Source organism: Sesamum indicum, linkage group LG5, assembly GCF_026168435.1.
Source record: "Sesamum indicum cultivar Baizhima isolate 11 linkage group LG5, ASM2616843v1, whole genome shotgun sequence".
Classification (NCBI taxonomy): domain Eukaryota; kingdom Viridiplantae; phylum Streptophyta; class Magnoliopsida; order Lamiales; family Pedaliaceae; genus Sesamum; species Sesamum indicum.
In genome coordinates, this window is record NC_142661.1 from 1,683,866 (window position 1) to 1,703,809 (window position 19,944).

The following is a 19,944-nucleotide window of genomic DNA, read 5'->3' on the forward strand; positions in this document are numbered from 1 at the left end:
TTACTTGTCCCAAAAAAGAGACAGAATTTAGGAAAAGATGCTGTTTCTGAGGAAGTTACCTTTCTACCCTCCTAGAGCCAGCATTATTACAGTGCAAACTTAGTAATTGTCCCCACCCCACACAATGTCAAGAGCCCTAGGGGCAAAAGAGTAACTTTACATGTGCCGGGATTACGTGGCAGAAACCCATTTCTTTATGCGGAGCAACCAAGATTCAATCTCGAGAACGCCGTTGAAATTTCCGATGAGGACATGAGTCGCTCTCCTCGGAAGCCAAGAGGAAGTTTTACTGATTAGTTTTAGAGACAGATTGTTGTATCTATAGCATGCATTTGCATGTGATTCTGTCTCTGTGTGTTGTGTGTTTGTGGGATTAAAAAAAGGAGAGAGTAGACAGAAGGAAACATATTTGCATCGGTAGTTTCATCAGAGATTTTCGTTACCGGAAACTCCAAAGATTTGTAAATTTCATTGTTGTTTCCGTCTGCTGTTGTTTTCTATTTTCCGTTTAAATTCATCCTTCTTCGTTTTAATAAGCATAATTAAGAAAGATTCCTGCTTTTATCAAAGTATTGAATGGCGAATGCATCCGGGCTGTTTACTCCGACGGTGCCCACCGTGAGGAGGAGATTTTCTCCGCCTTTAGGCATTTACCGATCTGGGTTTTGGTTCTCGGACGGTGTTTCGAGGAGAACAGTGTGTTCGAGTTCTACTCAGGGTGCGGAGAAGCTTTCCCCTTCTGGATCTCGAGTGCCCAGGTAGTTCATTCTTTGTAAAGTTTTGATCTTTGTTTGTTTTGTGGGTGTTAGTTTCAAATTGCTCAAGTGTTTGTCTTCTACCTTCGTTGTTTGAAGATTTTGAGAACTGGGATTTGTTGGATGATTGGGGTTTTCGTGTTGTTTGTGCTTTCTAGTTAATTAAAAGTTCTTGAGGTGAACTTTGGGTTTTCTATGAATGTGGTAGACTAAGGGTTTGGGTTGCTCTGAATTTGGACAATCTTAGGGTGTTTTCTTGTGATTATTTTGTGAGAATTGATAAGAACTGAGGTTTGGTTGTTCAACGGTTAGCTGTTGTCTGATTCACAATTTGCAATGTTGCAACGCAATTGAGGTGTTGAATATTACTCGACTTTTCATAGAGCTGGCTTTCTCTTATAGCATAATATGGGATTTTTAATAGCAGAGAATATTTTGTCCTGTTGCATTTTAGTCCTTGGTGCATGGCACCATGTGTAGCTCCTCTTGTTCCATTAACTGTCTTTCTTTAATGCATTTGTTACTTATGTAATTCATCCTGGTATACTTATATTGACCAATTTGGAGGCTGATTGGTCGGCCAAATTTGGTTGCTAGCTAGCCATGAGTGTTAGTTGCAGTTTAATGTGAATATTGCGAGTTTTTTACATAAAGAGTTTCTGGAAGTGTTTGTATTTTGTGCTTCTGATACCGTCTCTGATCATAATTTTAAATTTGTATAGACTTGCCGGCAAAGGCTGCAAATTAGTTGGATGTGGCTCTGCAGTACCAACTGTTCAGATATCTAATGATGACCTCTCAAAAATTGTTGATACATCTGATGAATGGATATCTGTTCGGACTGGAATACGGAATCGAAGAATACTTTCAAGTGAGTTCTTCTTTTGCAGTTCATTTTCCTGTGATTTTATCATGTTTATGTGATATACTTTGGATTTGATCTGAAGACAAGTTCAGGCATTCAACTTGTGTAATCTGGTTAACTTGACGTGAGGATTAACCATGCTGGAACAGATTAGAATGTTCTGTTCTGTGACTTTGTACTCCGACTAGCTTGTTGATGTTAGATTTAATATTAGGACTTGTAATACATTATTCTTTTGTTTAAATGGGTTCTTACTTTTTGCAACTTTCTCTGGTCATGGCGTGCCACAAGCTAGTCTTGATACTCTAGGTACATTGACTTTGATACAAGTGAGAAAACTCTAGGAGGCCACTCAAGTCCTTCTTGGGCATAACTGGGATATTGGTTGAACTTTTTGGCAGGACATTGAATGTTCTTATGGATGTTGAATGCACTAATTGTAGAATGGAAATGCTTTGCCTTGAGCAAATAACTATATTTTGTCATATCACTCCCATATTTGTTATGCAACAATTAATTGAGTGAATAAGAGTAGTGTAGTGGTTCTGCTATCAGATTGTTGAGTAATATGAACTAATAATTTATTGACTTCAGAATCCAAGAAGCACATAGGATGTGGTTGATCAATGTAACAAAGGACTTAAAAGGCGACCAAGTATTCAATGAGCACCTTCTGCTTGTCTTCAGTTTATTCAAATCATTTTCATGTTGTCTTTCTCATTTGAACCTTGAAGTCTGTGATACTATGATTGCCCATCTTTTTAGTTTTAAAATGAATCATCTTTCCAGAAGCAGTGGATATTGCAAATCAGCAACATATTAGTATTATATTACTAGTATTTTGCCAGTGCAGTTCCACATATATAACGTATTCCCTTGAGTGCATTGTGGACTCATGTATATTCTCAAATGCCTCACTGTGAATCTAGTACAAAGATGGTCTGCCTTCTAATACTCATCATAGGCTGGACAATAAGTATAGTCGAATAAAGCAGTTTCTGAAAATCTGCATTCTGTATATATGTCTTAACTACGACATCCTTTGATCTTATTCTTTGCCTTGTGGAATGTTGGACGCATGGTTTTTGTCAATAACATTCAAGCTCTTTGCAAAAATCAGTCTTTAATGGAAGTGAGAAATTTGTCAAAATCTGCTCTTATGTTAGATATTGCTTTGCTGCAGGGAAAGATAGTTTGATAGATCTCGCTGCAGAGGCTGCAAAGAAAGCTCTCCAGATGGCAGAAGTTGATCCAGATGACGTGGACCTTGTATTGTTGTGTACTTCAACTCCAGAAGATTTATTTGGCAGTGCTCCACAGGTATATATATTTGCAACAATAATATGATGTAAATTGGACTTTTTCTTATTTCCCTTTTTTCCTTGTCTCTCCTGTGGTAAGTAGAACTTAACTTTTTATGGGTCTTGATAACATTCTTTTCCACCTAATGCATTGCCCTGTCAAATCATGAGTAAATTAAAGAGCTGATTGTTTGTGAGCTTCTTCAGAATACTGTTAAGTTCTTGCTACACTTTTTAGACCAATATGCTTTTTTCATTATCACCATGCAACTATATTCCTGGTAATTGTTTCCACTTTCCAGATTCAGAAAGCACTTGGCTGTAAAAACAATCCATTGGCTTATGATATCACGGCAGCCTGCAGCGGTTTCATTCTGGGCCTGGTTTCAGCTGCTTGCCACATTCGAGGTAAACACCCAGCTGTGTACTGAAGAGACTGCAAACGTTTCATTGATCAGCTATATTAAGTTAATTATTTGGGTAAATTACAATGAACTCCCCTGAGGTTTCACATAATTATGAATATTCCCTCGTTGTTTGAAAAATTACTAATACCCCCTTGATTTTAACGCCAGTCTAAGAATTAGCCCAATCCGTCAGGTTTCCATCCACTTTTATGGTGAACTGGCCAAAATGCCCTCCTGGATTAAAAATTATAATTTTATTTATTTTTTAAAATTTTCTGATTTTTTTTTACTAAGTGGATAAGTTTTTTATAATTTCTAAAATTTTTTCATCCACCCTGTTTGATTTTTTTATAAGTTTTTTAATTTTTTATAAAAACATAATAAAATACAGTAAGGGCAACGTTGACAATTTCATACCTCCATCCAAAGTTTACATAATTTCTTCAAACATTAGGGGGGGTGTTTGTAATTTTTCAAACAACGAGAGGATATTCGGAATTATGACAAACCTCACAAGAAGTTGTTGTAATTTACCCCAATTATTTTTTTACCTCAATTCCTTATGCTTTATATACTAGGCGGTGGCTTCAATAATGTTCTTGTGATTGGGGCCGATGCTCTATCTCGCTATGTTGATTGGACTGATAGAGGCTCCTGCATTCTCTTTGGAGATGCTGCTGGTGCTGTTCTAGTACAGGTACTGTATTCATATTGTTTTAGCGCCATTCACCGCTCTTATTATTTCATTAACGGAAATAGAAAGAAGATATTTGACGGCAAAAAGTAGTAGTTCTTTGATTTCTCCACTCTTGAAATTAGAGTTTTTACCCATCTTTTCCCCTCCCTATGATACAAGTTTATTTGCTAATATTTCGCCAGGCTTGCAATAGTGAGGAAGACGGTTTATTTGCTTTTGACATGCACAGTGATGGTGAAGGTCAAAGGTACTTAAGAATACATGATCACCCTTTTCATAGACCTATCTTGTATTTCTTGAATCAAGCAATGACCTTAAATTTTTGTTTTTTCAGGCACCTAAAGGCAGGCATAAAGGAAAATGAAACAGATAAAGAGCCGGGTACGAATGGTTCACTCGTCGGACTTCTACCAAAAGGTTCCGCGTACTCCTGCATACAGATGAACGGTAAAGAGGTCTTCCGTTTCGCCGTTCGTGCTGTTCCACAGTCGATTGAATCAGCTTTAGAGAAGGCAGGTCTCACGGGATCTAGTATAGACTGGTTGCTTCTTCATCAGGTATGAAATCAGTTATATAGTTGCATATTAGCAATCACTTGGAGCGAAAAGGTTATTAGGTTTTTATTTGGTTTATATATAGCATTTTGCATTCAGGTAAAGAGAAGAAAATTGCCAAGATATGAATATATGAAGATTGGGATAGGTTCACTTATGCATCCTAATGTTGGGCATAGTTTACAAAAGAGGTCCCTCAATTTTGAAAAATTGCACTGCAACTCTCGCAAGGATCTTTTGCATTATATTTAAGATCAAATGAGCAAGGGGAATTTGTAAGATAAAACATGACTGTGAGGAGTTCTGATGTAATTCTTCAGAACAGATGGGTCTTTTTGTAAAAGGGGCTTCTACTTTTTCGTCTTTACTTCATTATTCACAGTATCTTGAGATAAAATAGCGGAAGAGACTGGTTAATGCAGGCAAATCAGAGAATTATCGATGCAGTCGCCACTCGTCTAGACGTTCCATACGAACGTGTCATATCTAACTTGGCAAATTATGGTAATACAAGCGCTGCCTCGATACCACTGGCTTTGGACGAAGCTGTACGAAGTGGGAAGGTCCAAGCCGGTCATACTATCGCAACTGCTGGTTTTGGAGCCGGCCTCACATGGGGCTCTGCCATCGTTAGATGGGGATGATAGGTATGTTGGAATGGAGGATATGCTTATGCAATTTTGTTTGATCGACATGAATAGCATTTATTTTTTTCCCTTCCTCTATTTGCTCTTCTTTTTTGTCGTTCGGATGCTAGTTTTCGACGTTTCCTGGGCTGTAATCTCTAACTGTAAATTAAGAAAATTTCTTTCTGATGTGGGATGGTGTCTTTCTGTAGCAGTTTCCATTATTCATAATTTCATAAAGTTGACAATATTTCACAAAAATGGTGAACTAGGTATATTTGCATGTATGGCAAGTGATGATGTATGTATATGGAGGCCTGATGTTTTCTGTGTGGATAGCAGTACTCCCATCTAGATGTGAAGTGTTGTATCAATATGATGATGATGATGTTCTATTCTAATGTAATGGTTCTTGCTTCAAAAATAAATGTAATGGTTTACATGTTATGTAATAAATTTAAGGTAAATTACAACATCAGTCAAGAGATTTGACATAATTACAAATACATCTCTATTAGATCAAAAATTACATTTACCTCCTTGATGTTTGTTCCGTTTTACATTTAACTCCATCAGTAGGGTTATGATGAATTTATCAATTGTTATTCTCAAAATATTCCTAGTAAAAAGTTTGACTATGTTTTGATCAACTTTTCAAATGAAAATACCCTTTGGACCAAATTGTAATATTTTAAATTATTGAGGGGGTTAAATGGTATGATTTTATATACTTTGTGCTTAAATATAATAACTTTTTTTGCTAAACTCATTGTTTTTGTTCGTTAAATATTGTGAGGATTACCTTATATATTAGAAAATTACATTCACGACACTCGAACTTTAGTATAATTATAAATACATTCTCGTTAGATAGGAATTACATTTGCCCTTCTAATGAAGCTTTGTTTCAGGAGTTTTTAGCCTTTTTCAAAATTAATTTTTCTTTTTTTTTTGGTGCTAGATAAATGAAGGGTATTTTTGTATTTGCACACTTTCTTTTTGCAAGCATTGTATTGTTTTACAAACCTCAAAAGGGTAAATATAATTTCCTATCTAATGAGGATATATCTGTAATTATACTATATCTCAGGGATGTGAATGTAATTCACCCATAAATTTATATGTAGAGCATTAAGTTATAAGTATTATTGCTTCACTTGCATGATGTATGACATCATGATGGTCTTGGCATCCATCTAAAAAGATGACTAATTATTGGAGCACATTATGTGTAGGTGCATAATTTAAGTTTCATTATATTTATTTAATTATTTAAAAGAAAATAAAAATAAAATAAAATAATGGTCAGAATGATCTTTTTTTAAATATATTTTTTTTAATTTTTATATTTATTATTGATATAAAATATTCAAAAGAAGGCCTTTTCATTCTAAATTTATGGATTCCAAATTCCCAAATTCTAAATTTAAATTATATTTTGTTGATCATTTATGGATGTTAAAATTTTTTAATATGGAGTTAAATCCAAATCCATCACTTCATAAAATATAATTCAATTATTTTTTAATTTAATTCAATTTAATAGGCACCCAAATAATTGATATATAAATATAAATATATATTTAGTATGAAAATTGTGTTGGAGATTTTCATTAATGCTACTTTGACTCTATATAAGAAAATTTGACATTCATCAATAAAATATAGTTCAAATTTAGAGTCTTGAGAATCTGGAATCCATAGTTTAGAATTATTCAAATAGATCGAAATAATTTGTTATTAGAAATTCGAATCCTCGATTTTAAATTCATCGGTCTAAATATAAGCTAAAATATATTCAAGCTCTACTCGTACGAATAAAGAACCTAACTTGATTGAAGATTTTATTTAGGTTAAATTACAGCAAGTTTTCTTGAAATTTGACATAATTACAAATACTCATTTGGTGGTTGAAAAATTATCACTACCTCATCGATTTTAACAACCATCTAATAATCAGCTCGAATTCGTGAATCTTTGTTAGGTTTTCATCTATTTTTTGTATTGAACTGACCAAAATTTTCTTGTAGAATATAAGTTATAGTTTTACTTATTTTCTAAAATTTTCTGAATTTTTTTATGAAATTATTGGATAATTTTTTTTTTACAACTTTTAAAAAATTTCCACTCACCCCATCCCTTTTCTTATAATTTTTATTTTTAAAAGAAACAAACAATAAGGGTAAAGTTGATAATTTCATACATCCAAAGATTACATAATTTCATCAAATACCAATAGAATATTTATAATTTTTCAAACAATAATGGGTATTCATAATGATACCAAATTTCAAAAGAGCTCATTGTAATTTACCCTATTTCTCTTTTATTTACGTATCGAGAATATTGCCAAACAGCCCAAAGGTGCAGCCAAGTAGGCCCAACTCCTAAATTTGAAAGCCCAACAACAATGTGGACTGGGCTTATATTGTAAATGGGCTAATGGGACTGACAATTTGAATAAATCTAACCTTTGTTTTGCTAACAAGAACACCTAAAATAAACTACAATCTTGAAATTTTATAATACTAAAAAATTTAGATTATTCTTTTTTCAAAAAAAAAAAAAACAAACATAAAAGTATGAATGTTACAATTGAGTATGAAAATGAGAAGTCTTATGTAGCCCCCATCACCCCAACCCCACAAATGGTCCTAAAACTAGGAGGTCCCTCCTCATATTTCACAATCCCATGTTCCTTTCAAGAAAAGTGTCCCATTGGGTTTATAGCAATGCTTACACTGATGGGCTCCAATTCCCATCCATGTATGAATGAGTATTGATCTTCCACTGTGATGCATGGATACGGACATCGCAGTACGGGCATGATATATTATGGAATGGCGACATGAAAAATGTAAAAAGATTAGAATACGATACGACACTGACACGACTATATAGTTTATATTTATATTATATATATTCTTATTTTTCTTAAAATTAAAATATGCAATATTGAAAATATTAAGTTAAAATATAAAATAAGCGTGTCTTACATCTGTATTTTTTTGTCAAATATGGCTACAAAAATATACTTAATCAGTTTATTTTAAAAAGAATGCAATGAAAAATTTCTAATCATTTAAATTATTTAATTTTTCGTGAACATCTCTCGAACTTTTAGTAATTTCATCCTAATACTTTTAGTTTAAGAAGAGTGAATTAATTTTTTTTCTTTTTTAATAGGCCTAATTTTTTATTTTAAAGACAACCCAAAAATTTTTTAAATTATAAAAAAAAAAAATTCAAAACGTGTCGGACACAATTGTGTCCCCCCCCCTCCCCCCCACCCCCCACCTTTTTTTTCCTTTTAAATTTGTGGACACTCTAATGCCGTGTCTGTGTCCAATACTGCATCTGCATGCAAGAAATTTTTGTTGCAAAGTCATTCAAACACTGCAAATAGGACAATATTTTTTTCCTCAAAACCTCCTTTCTAGGTACCTTCCCTTTCGAGAAAAAAAGTGTGAAAATGAAACGATCATATTTACCAAAATGCAACGAAAACGATATTTGTTTTGAAGTATGAAATATTACAACCACCTAAGAAAGATAAAATGGTTTTTGATGGATAAGATGTGATATTAAGTATACAATCAATAATGTCGAGCCAAGAGCAACCTTATTTTTGGAGAAATCCTACACTCTTGATCTTTATTATATATATATAAGAATGAGTATGGAGCGGGTTTAGTGGGATTTAAGAGCCACCTCGACTTTGAACCTGACAGATCTAACCTCAACACCCGTCTAATTTTTTTCAAAAAATTCTAATTCAGGTCGAGTTTTATTTACATAATTTCTTGTAGTGCGTAACATTCGCCTTGAATCCCAATCTACCAATAACGTTTGACATTATATATATATATATATCGGATAATTATATTTTTTTCTTATAAAATTTGATATAATTACAAGTAAATCTCCTGTGGCTTAAAAAATTACATTTAGTGCCTTTGAAGTTTGCTTCCGTCTAACAAATAAGTCTCCCCGTAAGTTTAAATTTATTTGAATTTGCTTATATTAACAAAAAGAAAAGGAATGGAAATTGATATTTGCCTTGATCGACTTATTGCAGATCAAATAATTTTTTTTCGACTAAACTAACCTTATAACAGTAAGATATACCTCATCATATGCATTAATACGTGAAGACGTATGAGTGTAATTTAATTATAAAAAATTTATATGACTTGTAATAAGTCAGTAATAAGGCAATTGGGGGTAAATGTAGATTTTTTTTCCCGACTTTTTTGTTAATATCAACAAATTTTGTGAATTTTGACCAATGGAGAAACTTATTTGTTAGATAAAAATAAACTTCAGAAATATTAGATGTAATTTCTCAAATTACAAAAGTCAACATGTAATTATACCAAATCTCATAGAAAAGACGTGCAATTATCCCTATATATATATATATGTGTGTGTGTCAAAGGTTAGCGTTACGTAAATAAGTGGAAATAGGATTCTGTGGTTGGGAATGATTTAAAACATAATGAAAATAGAAGTTTTGTACATTTATAGATTAACTTGAAAATGATGGTTTGGACAATTTTGTGAGGAGTTTAAGGTTATTAAGGTTTTTTGCAACATTTGTGCCACGTTACAATTTAAGTGAAGGCCATTTACGTGCACGATTACGAAGCCCCCCTCCCCTAAATTCTTGAGGATAATATGGGCCTATAGAAGTAAAAGTTCATGAAAGCCCATCAGGTACATAGATCAGCAGGGAGTAAGGATGACGGAAACGCGACAGCTCAGCGTTGTCTGCACAATTTGGCCCAAGTATAAAAACCTCGACATTTAAGATGGTCAAGATAATTAATCCCAAAACTCATATATACTATTCACTCCGACATACGATCTACCTCATATTTAACTATCTAATTTGAGCATCGGAGTGCTTACGCCGAGCCAAGTTCAATGCGTGCTTCTTTGTGTAGGATCCAAGCTCGTTTCTCGTGCCTCGAATCCAAACATCAAATGATATCCGATCCCCGAAAATGAGACCCCATCAATTTATTAATCTTATGAGAAAATTATGATTTTTTTTATTATTTATAAAAATATATTTCTAAAAAGAAAAACCAATATATTTCTAAAAAGAAAAACTAATTTAAAACGGTGAACAGTAAGTGATGTAAATGTAGAATTCAACGCCTAATAAAAATAGGTGACGGTCTGAAAAGGTTGATTCCATGTTTTTTTTTTTTTAAATAATTTTTTGTGTTATTCTTTGTTTCAAAGTACATAAGTTGTCCGGATAATTACGCTATCAAATAATTGCACATAGACCTCATATACTTTAAATAAATTTATTAATCGAAATTCACGAAATTGTTGATATCAGTAAAAATAATTGAATAAAAATTCATATTTATTTTCAGCTGACTCATTATTGACTTTTAATCTTTTGTCATCAGATAACTTCTACAAGTGTAAAGATGTATAAAGTGAGGTTTGGGAAGAAAACCTGCAATAAGTCAGTAATAAGTCAATTGGAAGTAAGTATGGATTTTCATTCAATTTTTTTTGCTGATATCAGCAAATTAAGTAAATTTTAACTAATAAATGGATTAATTTATTGGATGAAAATATACATCACGGATACTAAATATAAATTTTTTAAATCATAAAAAAATACATATAATTATACCAATTCTTTTTTTTTTAAATATAGTTATCCCTATAGTTTAATGCAATTTTGGCTAGAGTCCAACTTAGATATACTTCTCAAGCAATAATACATAGAGAGACTTTTTCAATTTTCTACCAAACAACAATGTTTTTCACATGGTCCTTGTATTTTAATTTTATTGCTTACCCACTCCAATATTTTTTTCTTTTCATATATTAGGCACCCTATGTCATCAACGTGTGATTGATACGTATTCTTTTTAAAAATTTGAAACCAACAAAACATCGTGTGATAAAAAATTCATAACAGATTGGTCGAAAAATAAATCAAATAAAAATTCATTTGAACTTGATTTGTTGAACTCAGCAAAATCGAACTTGAATAATGTTTTTTGTTTAATAAACTCTGGAACTTGATTCGATTAGTACAAAAATGACAAATCGTTCAGGCTGGACTCATTTTTTGACAATTATGTTGATAAATATAAATTTTGAAGTTGGATAGTAATTTAAATAAATTTGAATAATGATGTATGCGGTCGTATTCAAATCATTTAGAGCTGTAATAAGAGGTGATTGGAGGAGAGAGGTTACTGGTTAGGTGTCAACCTCCTGAACTGAAGTGATAGAGTGGCCGTCCCCTCACCTACTTCACAAAATCCAAATATAAAAAATACAGAGATGCTCTCACTCTCCACTTTTCTCGGACATAAAGATCCACTCCAAGATCTCCTTGTCTTTTATATCTTCAATAGGGAAAATTTCATGGGGATTGGAACTTCGATGGATATTCATCACGTTTTATATATTAATTGATAAAGTAGTGTTTAATGAATCAGACGAGTTATGATACTTTATTTACTGTTATTTATAATTTTGAAAAAAGGGAAAAATTCCACAAAAACTCGAACAAGTACCCATCTTTCTTTACACCCATTTTGCAACTTTTTGTCCCCACATTTTTTTCTCTAAAAAATTCATATCAAGCATTTTTCATCAATCTTGGATCATGATTTTTTCCAGAAGAGAGGAGCTGCGAAAAGGTCATCAATTCCTTTAAAAATCTCATTCTTGGGTACTCGGTGGTACGTATTAGCTATGCCTAACATGCTAAAACGAGTAGGCATCCGATCCCATTCGCTCCCCCAAGCATTCCTATCTCAATGCCGGCATCTAAATTCTCCCATCATACAGTGCAATTATCGATAAGCATGGATCCACAAGCAACTCAAAATCCAAGAAGCCACGTTAAAAATTGAAAGAAGAATATAATAAGGAATTGAAATTATACAACAATCCCAGAAACATCATGTGTAGTCAGAAGAACCAAATTGCTGGCTCATTAGGAGATTTTAGAGCAACTATACCTAGCATTACCTTGACGTCATGTTGTATGTATAAATTATACGAACCAAAAAATCCCTTCATAAAAAGAATCACAAATAACTATCTGATATATTATAACAACACTCAAGCCTTTTACCCCTTAGCACATTGCCTCCCCTAGTATTTCATAACTGGCATCTTATTGGTCTCAACATGTACAATCTTGGTGGGTGTAGAAGCATCAAACCTTGTTTTCCGGCTCGTATCAGGATATATTTATCGAGACAGTTATCACCACACATCACGCAAGTACCTTCCAGTCATTTGCAGATTCTTCACCATGCCCTCAGCTTCCGAGCTGCTCCGAGATCCCTGAAATACAAGTTTCTATCAGTGTAGTGCTGATAATATTTCTTTCCACCAATTTGCTACACAATAGAGTTAAGTCCTAAACAGGTAGCATCAAAAGGCTAAGTGATGGGTATAGAAAACGACATTCTGTCCTTTTCAGATAAATAATTGACTAGCTCTCAAATGCCAAGAAAAATACAATGGTCCTGACAAAAGGGGAACATTAGGACCTACAAAAAGAACAAGAATCGCGTTAAGTTGCTAAGATACAAACCTGCTCTTGCACAATGGTGTGAAGAGTTCGGTGGACATCACGTGCCATGCCCTTGGCATCACCACAGACGTAGACGTAGCCTCCCTCAGAGATTATGTTCCAGATGTCTGAAGCCTGTTGTTCAATATATGTCATTTAAATATCTAAAGATAACACCATGTAATTTGCTGAAAAAATCTACAATGTCATTAAAACATTACTCTAGAATTATCTGAAAATCCAGACTAATAATTGGTGAATGTGGTTGCATACCTTTTGTGTCATCTTGTGCTGCACATATTCCTTTGTGGGTCCCTCTCGTGAGAATGCAACGATAAGCTCGGAAATTACTCCAGCTTTGACAAAGTTGTTCAACTCATCTTCATAAATGAAATCCTGCAGAATGCAGCAAGTCAAATAAAAAATCACACAATTGGCATACATTTTGAGAAATATCAGTGCATTTATAAATTGTCAGTACTACTAACCATTTGACGGTTCCTACAACCGAAAAATAGTATGGCAGGACCAAGTTCAGCACCAGATTCCTTTAGAGCTAACCTTTCCTGAAATACAAACAGAAAAATACTAGATCATTTTAGATATGAAATGAGCAGAAGTAGGCAAAGTGGAATTTCTTTGACACAAACCTGAAGGAAACCCCTGAATGGAGCCAAGCCAGTACCAGGACCAATCATTATAATGGGTACTTTAGGATCAGCTGGGAGTCTGAAGTTAGAGGTCCGAACAAAAATCGGAGCCCAACTGCAATCCGGGCTTTCCTCCAAAGGCACAGCGTTCTGATAAGAGACAGAAGTGAGACTCAAGGAACAAGACAAGTGTTCAAGTTACAAGAGTTGCTAAAACTTAGAACATCTCAGATCAACTCCATCAACCACAATAAGACTAACAATGATTAAGGTCATCTTGAAATGATAATTACCTTCATCCATGTTGAGCACACACCCTTGTGTATCCGCCCTGTTGGTGTTTTGTCATAAACCAAAGCACAAGTCACATGGATTCTGGATGGTGCAATCCTGGAAAAATAGTTTGGAGACAGTGAGAAGGCTAGTTGCAGGTGGACATATAGGGTAAAAATTAAAATACACCAAGGAAGAGAACTTTTTATGCAGACATATTATTGTAGCAGAATTTTAACAAGTCAGCAACAAATATGACCTACCCAAGACCTAGTTAGAAATGCATCGTAAACTGCAGCACAGCCCCAAATCTTTTATCTCAAAAAGATCACCAAATGTTACAAGAAACTGAATACTCACCTTGGGGAGGATGAGATGGAATAAAATCTGGGCTGCAGACGAGGAGCGACTGCTGCAAAGAAAACACCAATTGGAGGCTTGGCTGATGAGAAGTCTGCCATTACCTCAAGAAGGCTTCTCTGACTTGCAACAACATATTGTGCATATTCCTCCTGAAGATACAGATACATATATTCATAAGAAAAAGATACAGAGTTAACTTGAACACTAAAACACATAAGTTACCATCCAAGGATGAATGAACAATCCAAACCTTTCCAGCAGGGGATGCAAGATGTCTGAGCCGATCAGCTTCACTGGGGTCAGAAGCATAAGCTGCTAATGCAATTAAAGCAGACTGGAAAAACAGATACATTTGAGCTTTCATTCCAGTTACGTTCAAGGCAAACCAAGAACATAATGATGCAGCAACATGATGAGTCAGCATACCTTCTTGGGAGCACTCAAGAGATCTGCATATCGAGTTAGTGCTGTTCTCAAACTGCAAGGAGGGAATGGAGGTGACAAGGAGCTCCCACTGAGCGGAGTGCCATCCTCTTTATCGGTATGAATTGAAAAGTACGTTTGCGGAGGCAGATTCAGTAATCTTTCTGCTTCTTCCACAGTTTCAATCAAATTCTCACAGTAAACACCAACATGGTCCCCAGTTTCATACCTGAAAAATAAAGAAAACTTTAGTTCAACATTCTGCCTCTTCTGCCCTGAGTTCAAAGTCAGCCAAAAGCTGAGTAGTATGCCTAACAGGACAATTAGTATCTAGAGTACAAAATAGGCTAAACAAAATGGTATAAACTTACGCAAGTCCAGTGCCAGATATGTCAAATTCCAAGTGAATGCAAGATCGATCAGAGGCAGGAGTGTGAAGCTCCTTCCTTACAGCAACATTTGCTCTTCAAGGAAAACATGCAGATGTTATGCACAAAAGGCATTCAAATAATACCAGAACAATCCAGAAGGAAAACAGAGGCAAACATATACCTGCAGGGATGCTGAGCATCATAAATAGCATTGCCATTGGCATGACCATTGGCTAAGCTGCTCTCCAAAATTGATCCTTCTGCTTGGTCATGGAAGACAACACGATATTCCAAAACGGCAGCAGTGTATGGGGTGGCAACAGTTGCATCATCCTCGTCACGGAGCAATTTATCCAACTCAGGCCACACTAACTCACGCCTGTATCACCAAACAAACGTAAGGCTATTGTACAATATATTGTAAGATAGAGGAATTCAATCATTTTAATGATGGCACATCCAATTACCATGCAGCAAAGTCATCTTCAATGCACTGATCGTCGTCTCCAAGACCCACCGAAACAAGCCGCTTTCCTCCTGAACTTAAATAAACCGCAGGTAAGAAATGGAAAAGAATAGAGAGAAAGACATGAGCCAGTAAATATATTATAGATCTTTCATCAAAATTACCGATCTAATTTTCATGTTTAAGCTAGCTTCTGGACAGAGTAATACCATCCACTATATAATGGAGAGGCATAATTTAGTTGGAGACAAAATTCGGGGATATAACAAACTAAATTTCTCTGAATAATTATCTGATTAAGTGGCAAGAGAATATGTTAAGAATGAGGTTCCAAGAGTTCTAAGAGAACAACAGGAGTAAAGGAAATTTCAGTGTAACTTTCCACATGTGTACTCAGAAAGGATGATAACAAGACCATTTAAGATGCATAACAGTTGCAAAGAACAGTATTAGCATGGCAATAACAGTTGAGATCATCAAGGTTAATCAAGCACCCTGCGTGGCTAACATCCATCCCAACTAGTCAAACTAATGAACATTCTCAAAATAAACATACCTTGCTCAGCCATAATGTTATCCACCACTATTGCGATCTGTTATCCAAAAAAGCAAAATGCAAAGAAAAAGAAAAGACGTATCAGTACAAAATTAAGAGTCGACCCCCCCCCCCCCGTCCGGCCAGAATCTTAACAATGTCAGTATCATAAAAGGCACACCTTGTTGAAATGTTCATATTGCCTGTTCCCAAGACCAAATATACCATACTGAAGATTCTTGAGCCAGTCCCCCCGCTCTTTTCCCTGCACCACAAGACTCAGTAAAATCAACCCCGCAGTCAAAAAATGAAGAAAATTGGTAATTCTTGAGATGTCTCACCTCAGTAAACCATTTGTAGAACCTCGCTGCATTATCTGTGGGCTCACCATCTCCATATCTGCAATCAACCAGTCCTCAACAACTCAATAAAGTATATGTGCACAAAGGAGATTGTTTACCACTAGACATGGTACTTTCACTAATGCATCGATATTTTTGCTCATAAAAAAAAATGGTCTTAATGCAATCACTCTAAGATTAGAAGTTAAAAATTAAAATGAACCTACGAGGCAAGGAAGAAGAATGCTAAAGTCTCCTTCTTCAACTTCTCCTCATACTCTTCATCATCTGCAGCATAATCATCCTACCACAAAAGAGATCAAGATTGGAACTTGACACCACCAGAACAAGAAAATTTAAGAGAATTTCCCAATAAAGAAACAAAGAGAAAGTTACATAAGAACCTACCAAGTCAATTACTTTAAACTTGGCCTGCTGATATCTTGCTTTAGCTTCCTCAGAGAATGCCTAATATGATAAGAAAATATCATTTGACTTACAACAAAAGAGATCAAACGTTTTCATGGAAAAAGGTACCGTTACTAAAAGTTGCGGCCAAGCAAAACCAACACATCATGCAATAGGACAACCCTTGTAATTCCAAATTTCAGATTCGACAATTCCCATGAATCTTATACATCAAGAAAGTTACACATCTCTTGGAAATTCTCCTTCCTTGGTTAGGGAAGAAGCCCGATGTCATTTAAATACTTTCTTTTCGTTTATTTGCTTTTAGTTTTTAGTAAAAGTGCAAACACTTTCTTCACCTTGGCAAAGCCTTCGGCAGTACCAGTCTGCGTTCCGAAAAAGACCGAAACTTTCTTCTTTCCATCATCCACTTCCTCCGGTTCCAGCGCAGCCTTCGGCAACACCAGCTTTGGCGGTTCCACTGGCTTCTTCTTCCCCGATCCGCGCCGCCAGGCCAACACAACCACACAGCCTATGAGCACAGCGACGGACGTAGTAAGCACCATAACGAGGTCCCTATTCTCCATCAGGAGCGCAACCACCTCCGGCGACCCGTCGGAACCATCAAGTTTCACGCCCTTCAAGATCGCTGCCACCAAATCAAACGGAGAGAGCTTTTCCGATGTGGGTTCCATGAGCTACCAACTAGTCCTTCGGTAGATTTCCAAATAACCAAAAAAATCTTGAATCCTTCTGCTAAAATAAAATCAAATCAGACAGCGGGAATCACTAATCCTCCCGCTAAAAAATCGTCGAACAATGACAATTATTTGGAGTGCGATCTTGAGACTCTCCCTCCCTCTTTCTGAATTCTAATGTCTGAATTGGGTCCGATTATTATTGTTGAGAGAGTGTAGGTGGGTTTGGAGAGAACTCTGACTTAGTGCGGAAGAGTCGAGAGGCGTTAAATGGAGTTTATGGGGAGAGTGGAGAGAGAAATTGAAGAGAGAGAAGGAAAACAGAGGGGAAAACACACAAACGCCCACCAAACCAGAGTGGTCAACCCCACCTAACACACTATTTAACCATGGTTAGATTTCGGAGAATTAGGGTAATGATTTCTCCCTTTTTACCCTTAAATTCGTTGATTTGTATTGAATGTCGACCCAAATTTTAACTCGAATCGAATTTGTCAAATCAGAACCAATTATATGATAATTATAATATATTTAGTGTGTGATTGGTCTACAATTTAAGAAAAGTAACCAATCTTATTAGACTTATCATGTGATTGATTTGATTCAACCAAATCTAATATGAGTAAGATTTTTCTACATGCTAATTGCTATTAGATTTTGATTTTTTTACCAGTTATCATGTCAACAATATTTGCAGGCATACGGAACGTTGTGCATGTTTTAAAAACAAACCAAACATGATTAAAAGTCGAACAAACAATGAATATGGAATGAAAGTCAAAAGAGAAATATGATAGAAAGAATTACAACTAAAAGTGAGATAAGAGATAAACACGAGTGAGGGTATCAGAATAACATGATTGTTCATCGATATTTCAAATTAATATAAATTATTTGGAAGAACTAAATAATTATATTTTATTTTATTTAAAAGTATAATTAATATTATTGTATTACAAATTATCGTTTATATGTGAAAAATGAGCGCCTACTCACTCGGACAATGCTCTAAACACTTTCCTGTGCAGTTCCGCCCCCTTATCGCATGCTGAGTCACAGGCAGCGCCTCGAAAAGCACGGACGAGCCCCATGCAGGGAAACTTGCACGTGTGGTTCTGGCCGGGGACCCCGGTATACTGTACTAATATGTGTAGGTCCCCGTAATTCGAGTGAGATTGTCATGGCGCAAAAGCAGATATGGTCCGGTATTCCCTTGTTCCCTTTATTGGTTATGTTTTTTATTTCTCGTCTAGCAGAAACTAATCGAGCTCCGTTTGATCTCCCAAAAGCGGATAATTATTTCTTTTGTTTTAAACATGAGAATACATAATTTATAAAATTTATTATGGAAAGGACAAGGTTGAATATTATAACTCTATAAAAAAAATAAAAATTTTAAAATTCAAATAAGTGTGATTCAAAGTAATATATGTATATGATAGTAAAAAATAAGATCGACTAAATTTTTATTAGTCGGGAATACAATTTAGCACAATCATACAACTAAGAAATCAGTCACTGCCCCTTGCTTTTCCGGAGGTTTTGCTTGGACTAGGAGTCGGGAAAGGAACCGCCTCCCTTGCTCCTTTCAAAGATGAATGGGGTATTTATACAAATACAATATTACACTGATTAAGGTAAATAGGGGTAAGGTACTGTTTTATTCCTCACCTACTCCTATTACATGGCTAGGATTACTTCGCCAAAGCCAATTCAGTAATTTGCTACATCCGAGTGGATTTGATAAGTAATATCTCATTTTTCTTTCGATTTCTTTCCTTTTTCAGAGTATCAACATTTCCTTCTTCAACACCTTCTTTCTTTGAAGATGTAAACTTTTCCTTTTTTTTGTTGATTTTTTCCTCCATCAACAGCCTCCAAATTCCTAAATATCGATATTTAGGAATTTAATCAGAACTTCCGCAAGCCTGTTCTATTTTAAGGTGCCGATGATAAAAGTTTAGAAGCTAAGTATAAGAATAATTTCAAACTGAGCTACCCCAATTGTCGTAACTAGATCCATTATAGAACAATAGTCAAAAAAAAAATATTACGTCCCTAGAAGCCAATTTTTTATTAATTTGATTTTAGCGATAGCATAATTGCAAAACTTAGCCTCACCCGTTGACAAAAGTGTTTTCACTCAATTGTAAACTTAGCCTATTTACACGCATAAACAAAAGTGTTTTCGCTCAATTCTATAGGGCATTACGCTAATAAAGCCAAGTGTTGCAACTCGACCTTCCTCAAAATTTAGTTGTGGAATGCAAAAAACAAAAAATAAAAAAAGAGTGCCAGAAACATGAGACCGGGCGGGGGCCAATCTTCATACCTTCTCCTCCTCAAAAACAAAAACTATTTATTTATTATGTTGTCGACTGCATCTATCATGATAAAGGTCAATCATGTCTCGCCTCTCCATCCCATCTCCCCCCTCCCCCCCCCTCTTTTTTTTTTTCTTTTCACAAAATCATTATCTCACTAAATTGTGAATACTTGAAACATTTTATGTAAAGTGTACGTTCACCACTATGGAATAAGTGAGACATCAATTGAATATTATTTTAAAAATAAAGTCACACCAGGCGTACAAATTATAATTTACAAGTATAATTTTTTTTTTAAAAAAATACATGCTTTT

General features: G+C 35.0%; 2 protein-coding genes across 2 annotated transcripts; one reads left to right on the plus strand and one right to left on the minus strand.

Moving 5' to 3' along the window:
- Positions 1-206: 206 nt before the first annotated feature.
- On the plus strand, positions 207-5,396 carry LOC105162843 (beta-ketoacyl-[acyl-carrier-protein] synthase III A, chloroplastic). The gene is made up of 8 exons (XM_011080995.3): positions 207-758; positions 1,478-1,626; positions 2,804-2,940; positions 3,224-3,329; positions 3,907-4,025; positions 4,208-4,272; positions 4,360-4,582; positions 5,002-5,396. Exons 1-8 carry the CDS (start codon positions 577-579, stop codon positions 5,221-5,223), a joined length of 1,203 nt encoding a protein of 400 aa, XP_011079297.1. The 5' UTR covers positions 207-576; the 3' UTR covers positions 5,224-5,396.
- A 6,697-nt stretch (positions 5,397-12,093) lies between these two features.
- LOC105162842 (NADPH--cytochrome P450 reductase) lies at positions 12,094-17,617 on the minus strand. Its single transcript, XM_011080994.3, has 18 exons — positions 16,965-17,617; positions 16,606-16,665; positions 16,425-16,501; positions 16,198-16,255; positions 16,038-16,121; positions 15,878-15,914; positions 15,323-15,392; positions 15,037-15,234; positions 14,856-14,948; positions 14,488-14,713; positions 14,312-14,395; positions 14,059-14,210; positions 13,719-13,815; positions 13,426-13,575; positions 13,264-13,341; positions 13,049-13,171; positions 12,797-12,910; positions 12,094-12,543 (listed from the first exon to the last, which is right to left on the minus strand). Exons 1-18 carry the CDS (start codon positions 17,298-17,300, stop codon positions 12,463-12,465), a joined length of 2,118 nt encoding a protein of 705 aa, XP_011079296.1. The 5' UTR covers positions 17,301-17,617; the 3' UTR covers positions 12,094-12,462.
- Between the last annotated feature and the right edge of the window lie 2,327 nt (positions 17,618-19,944).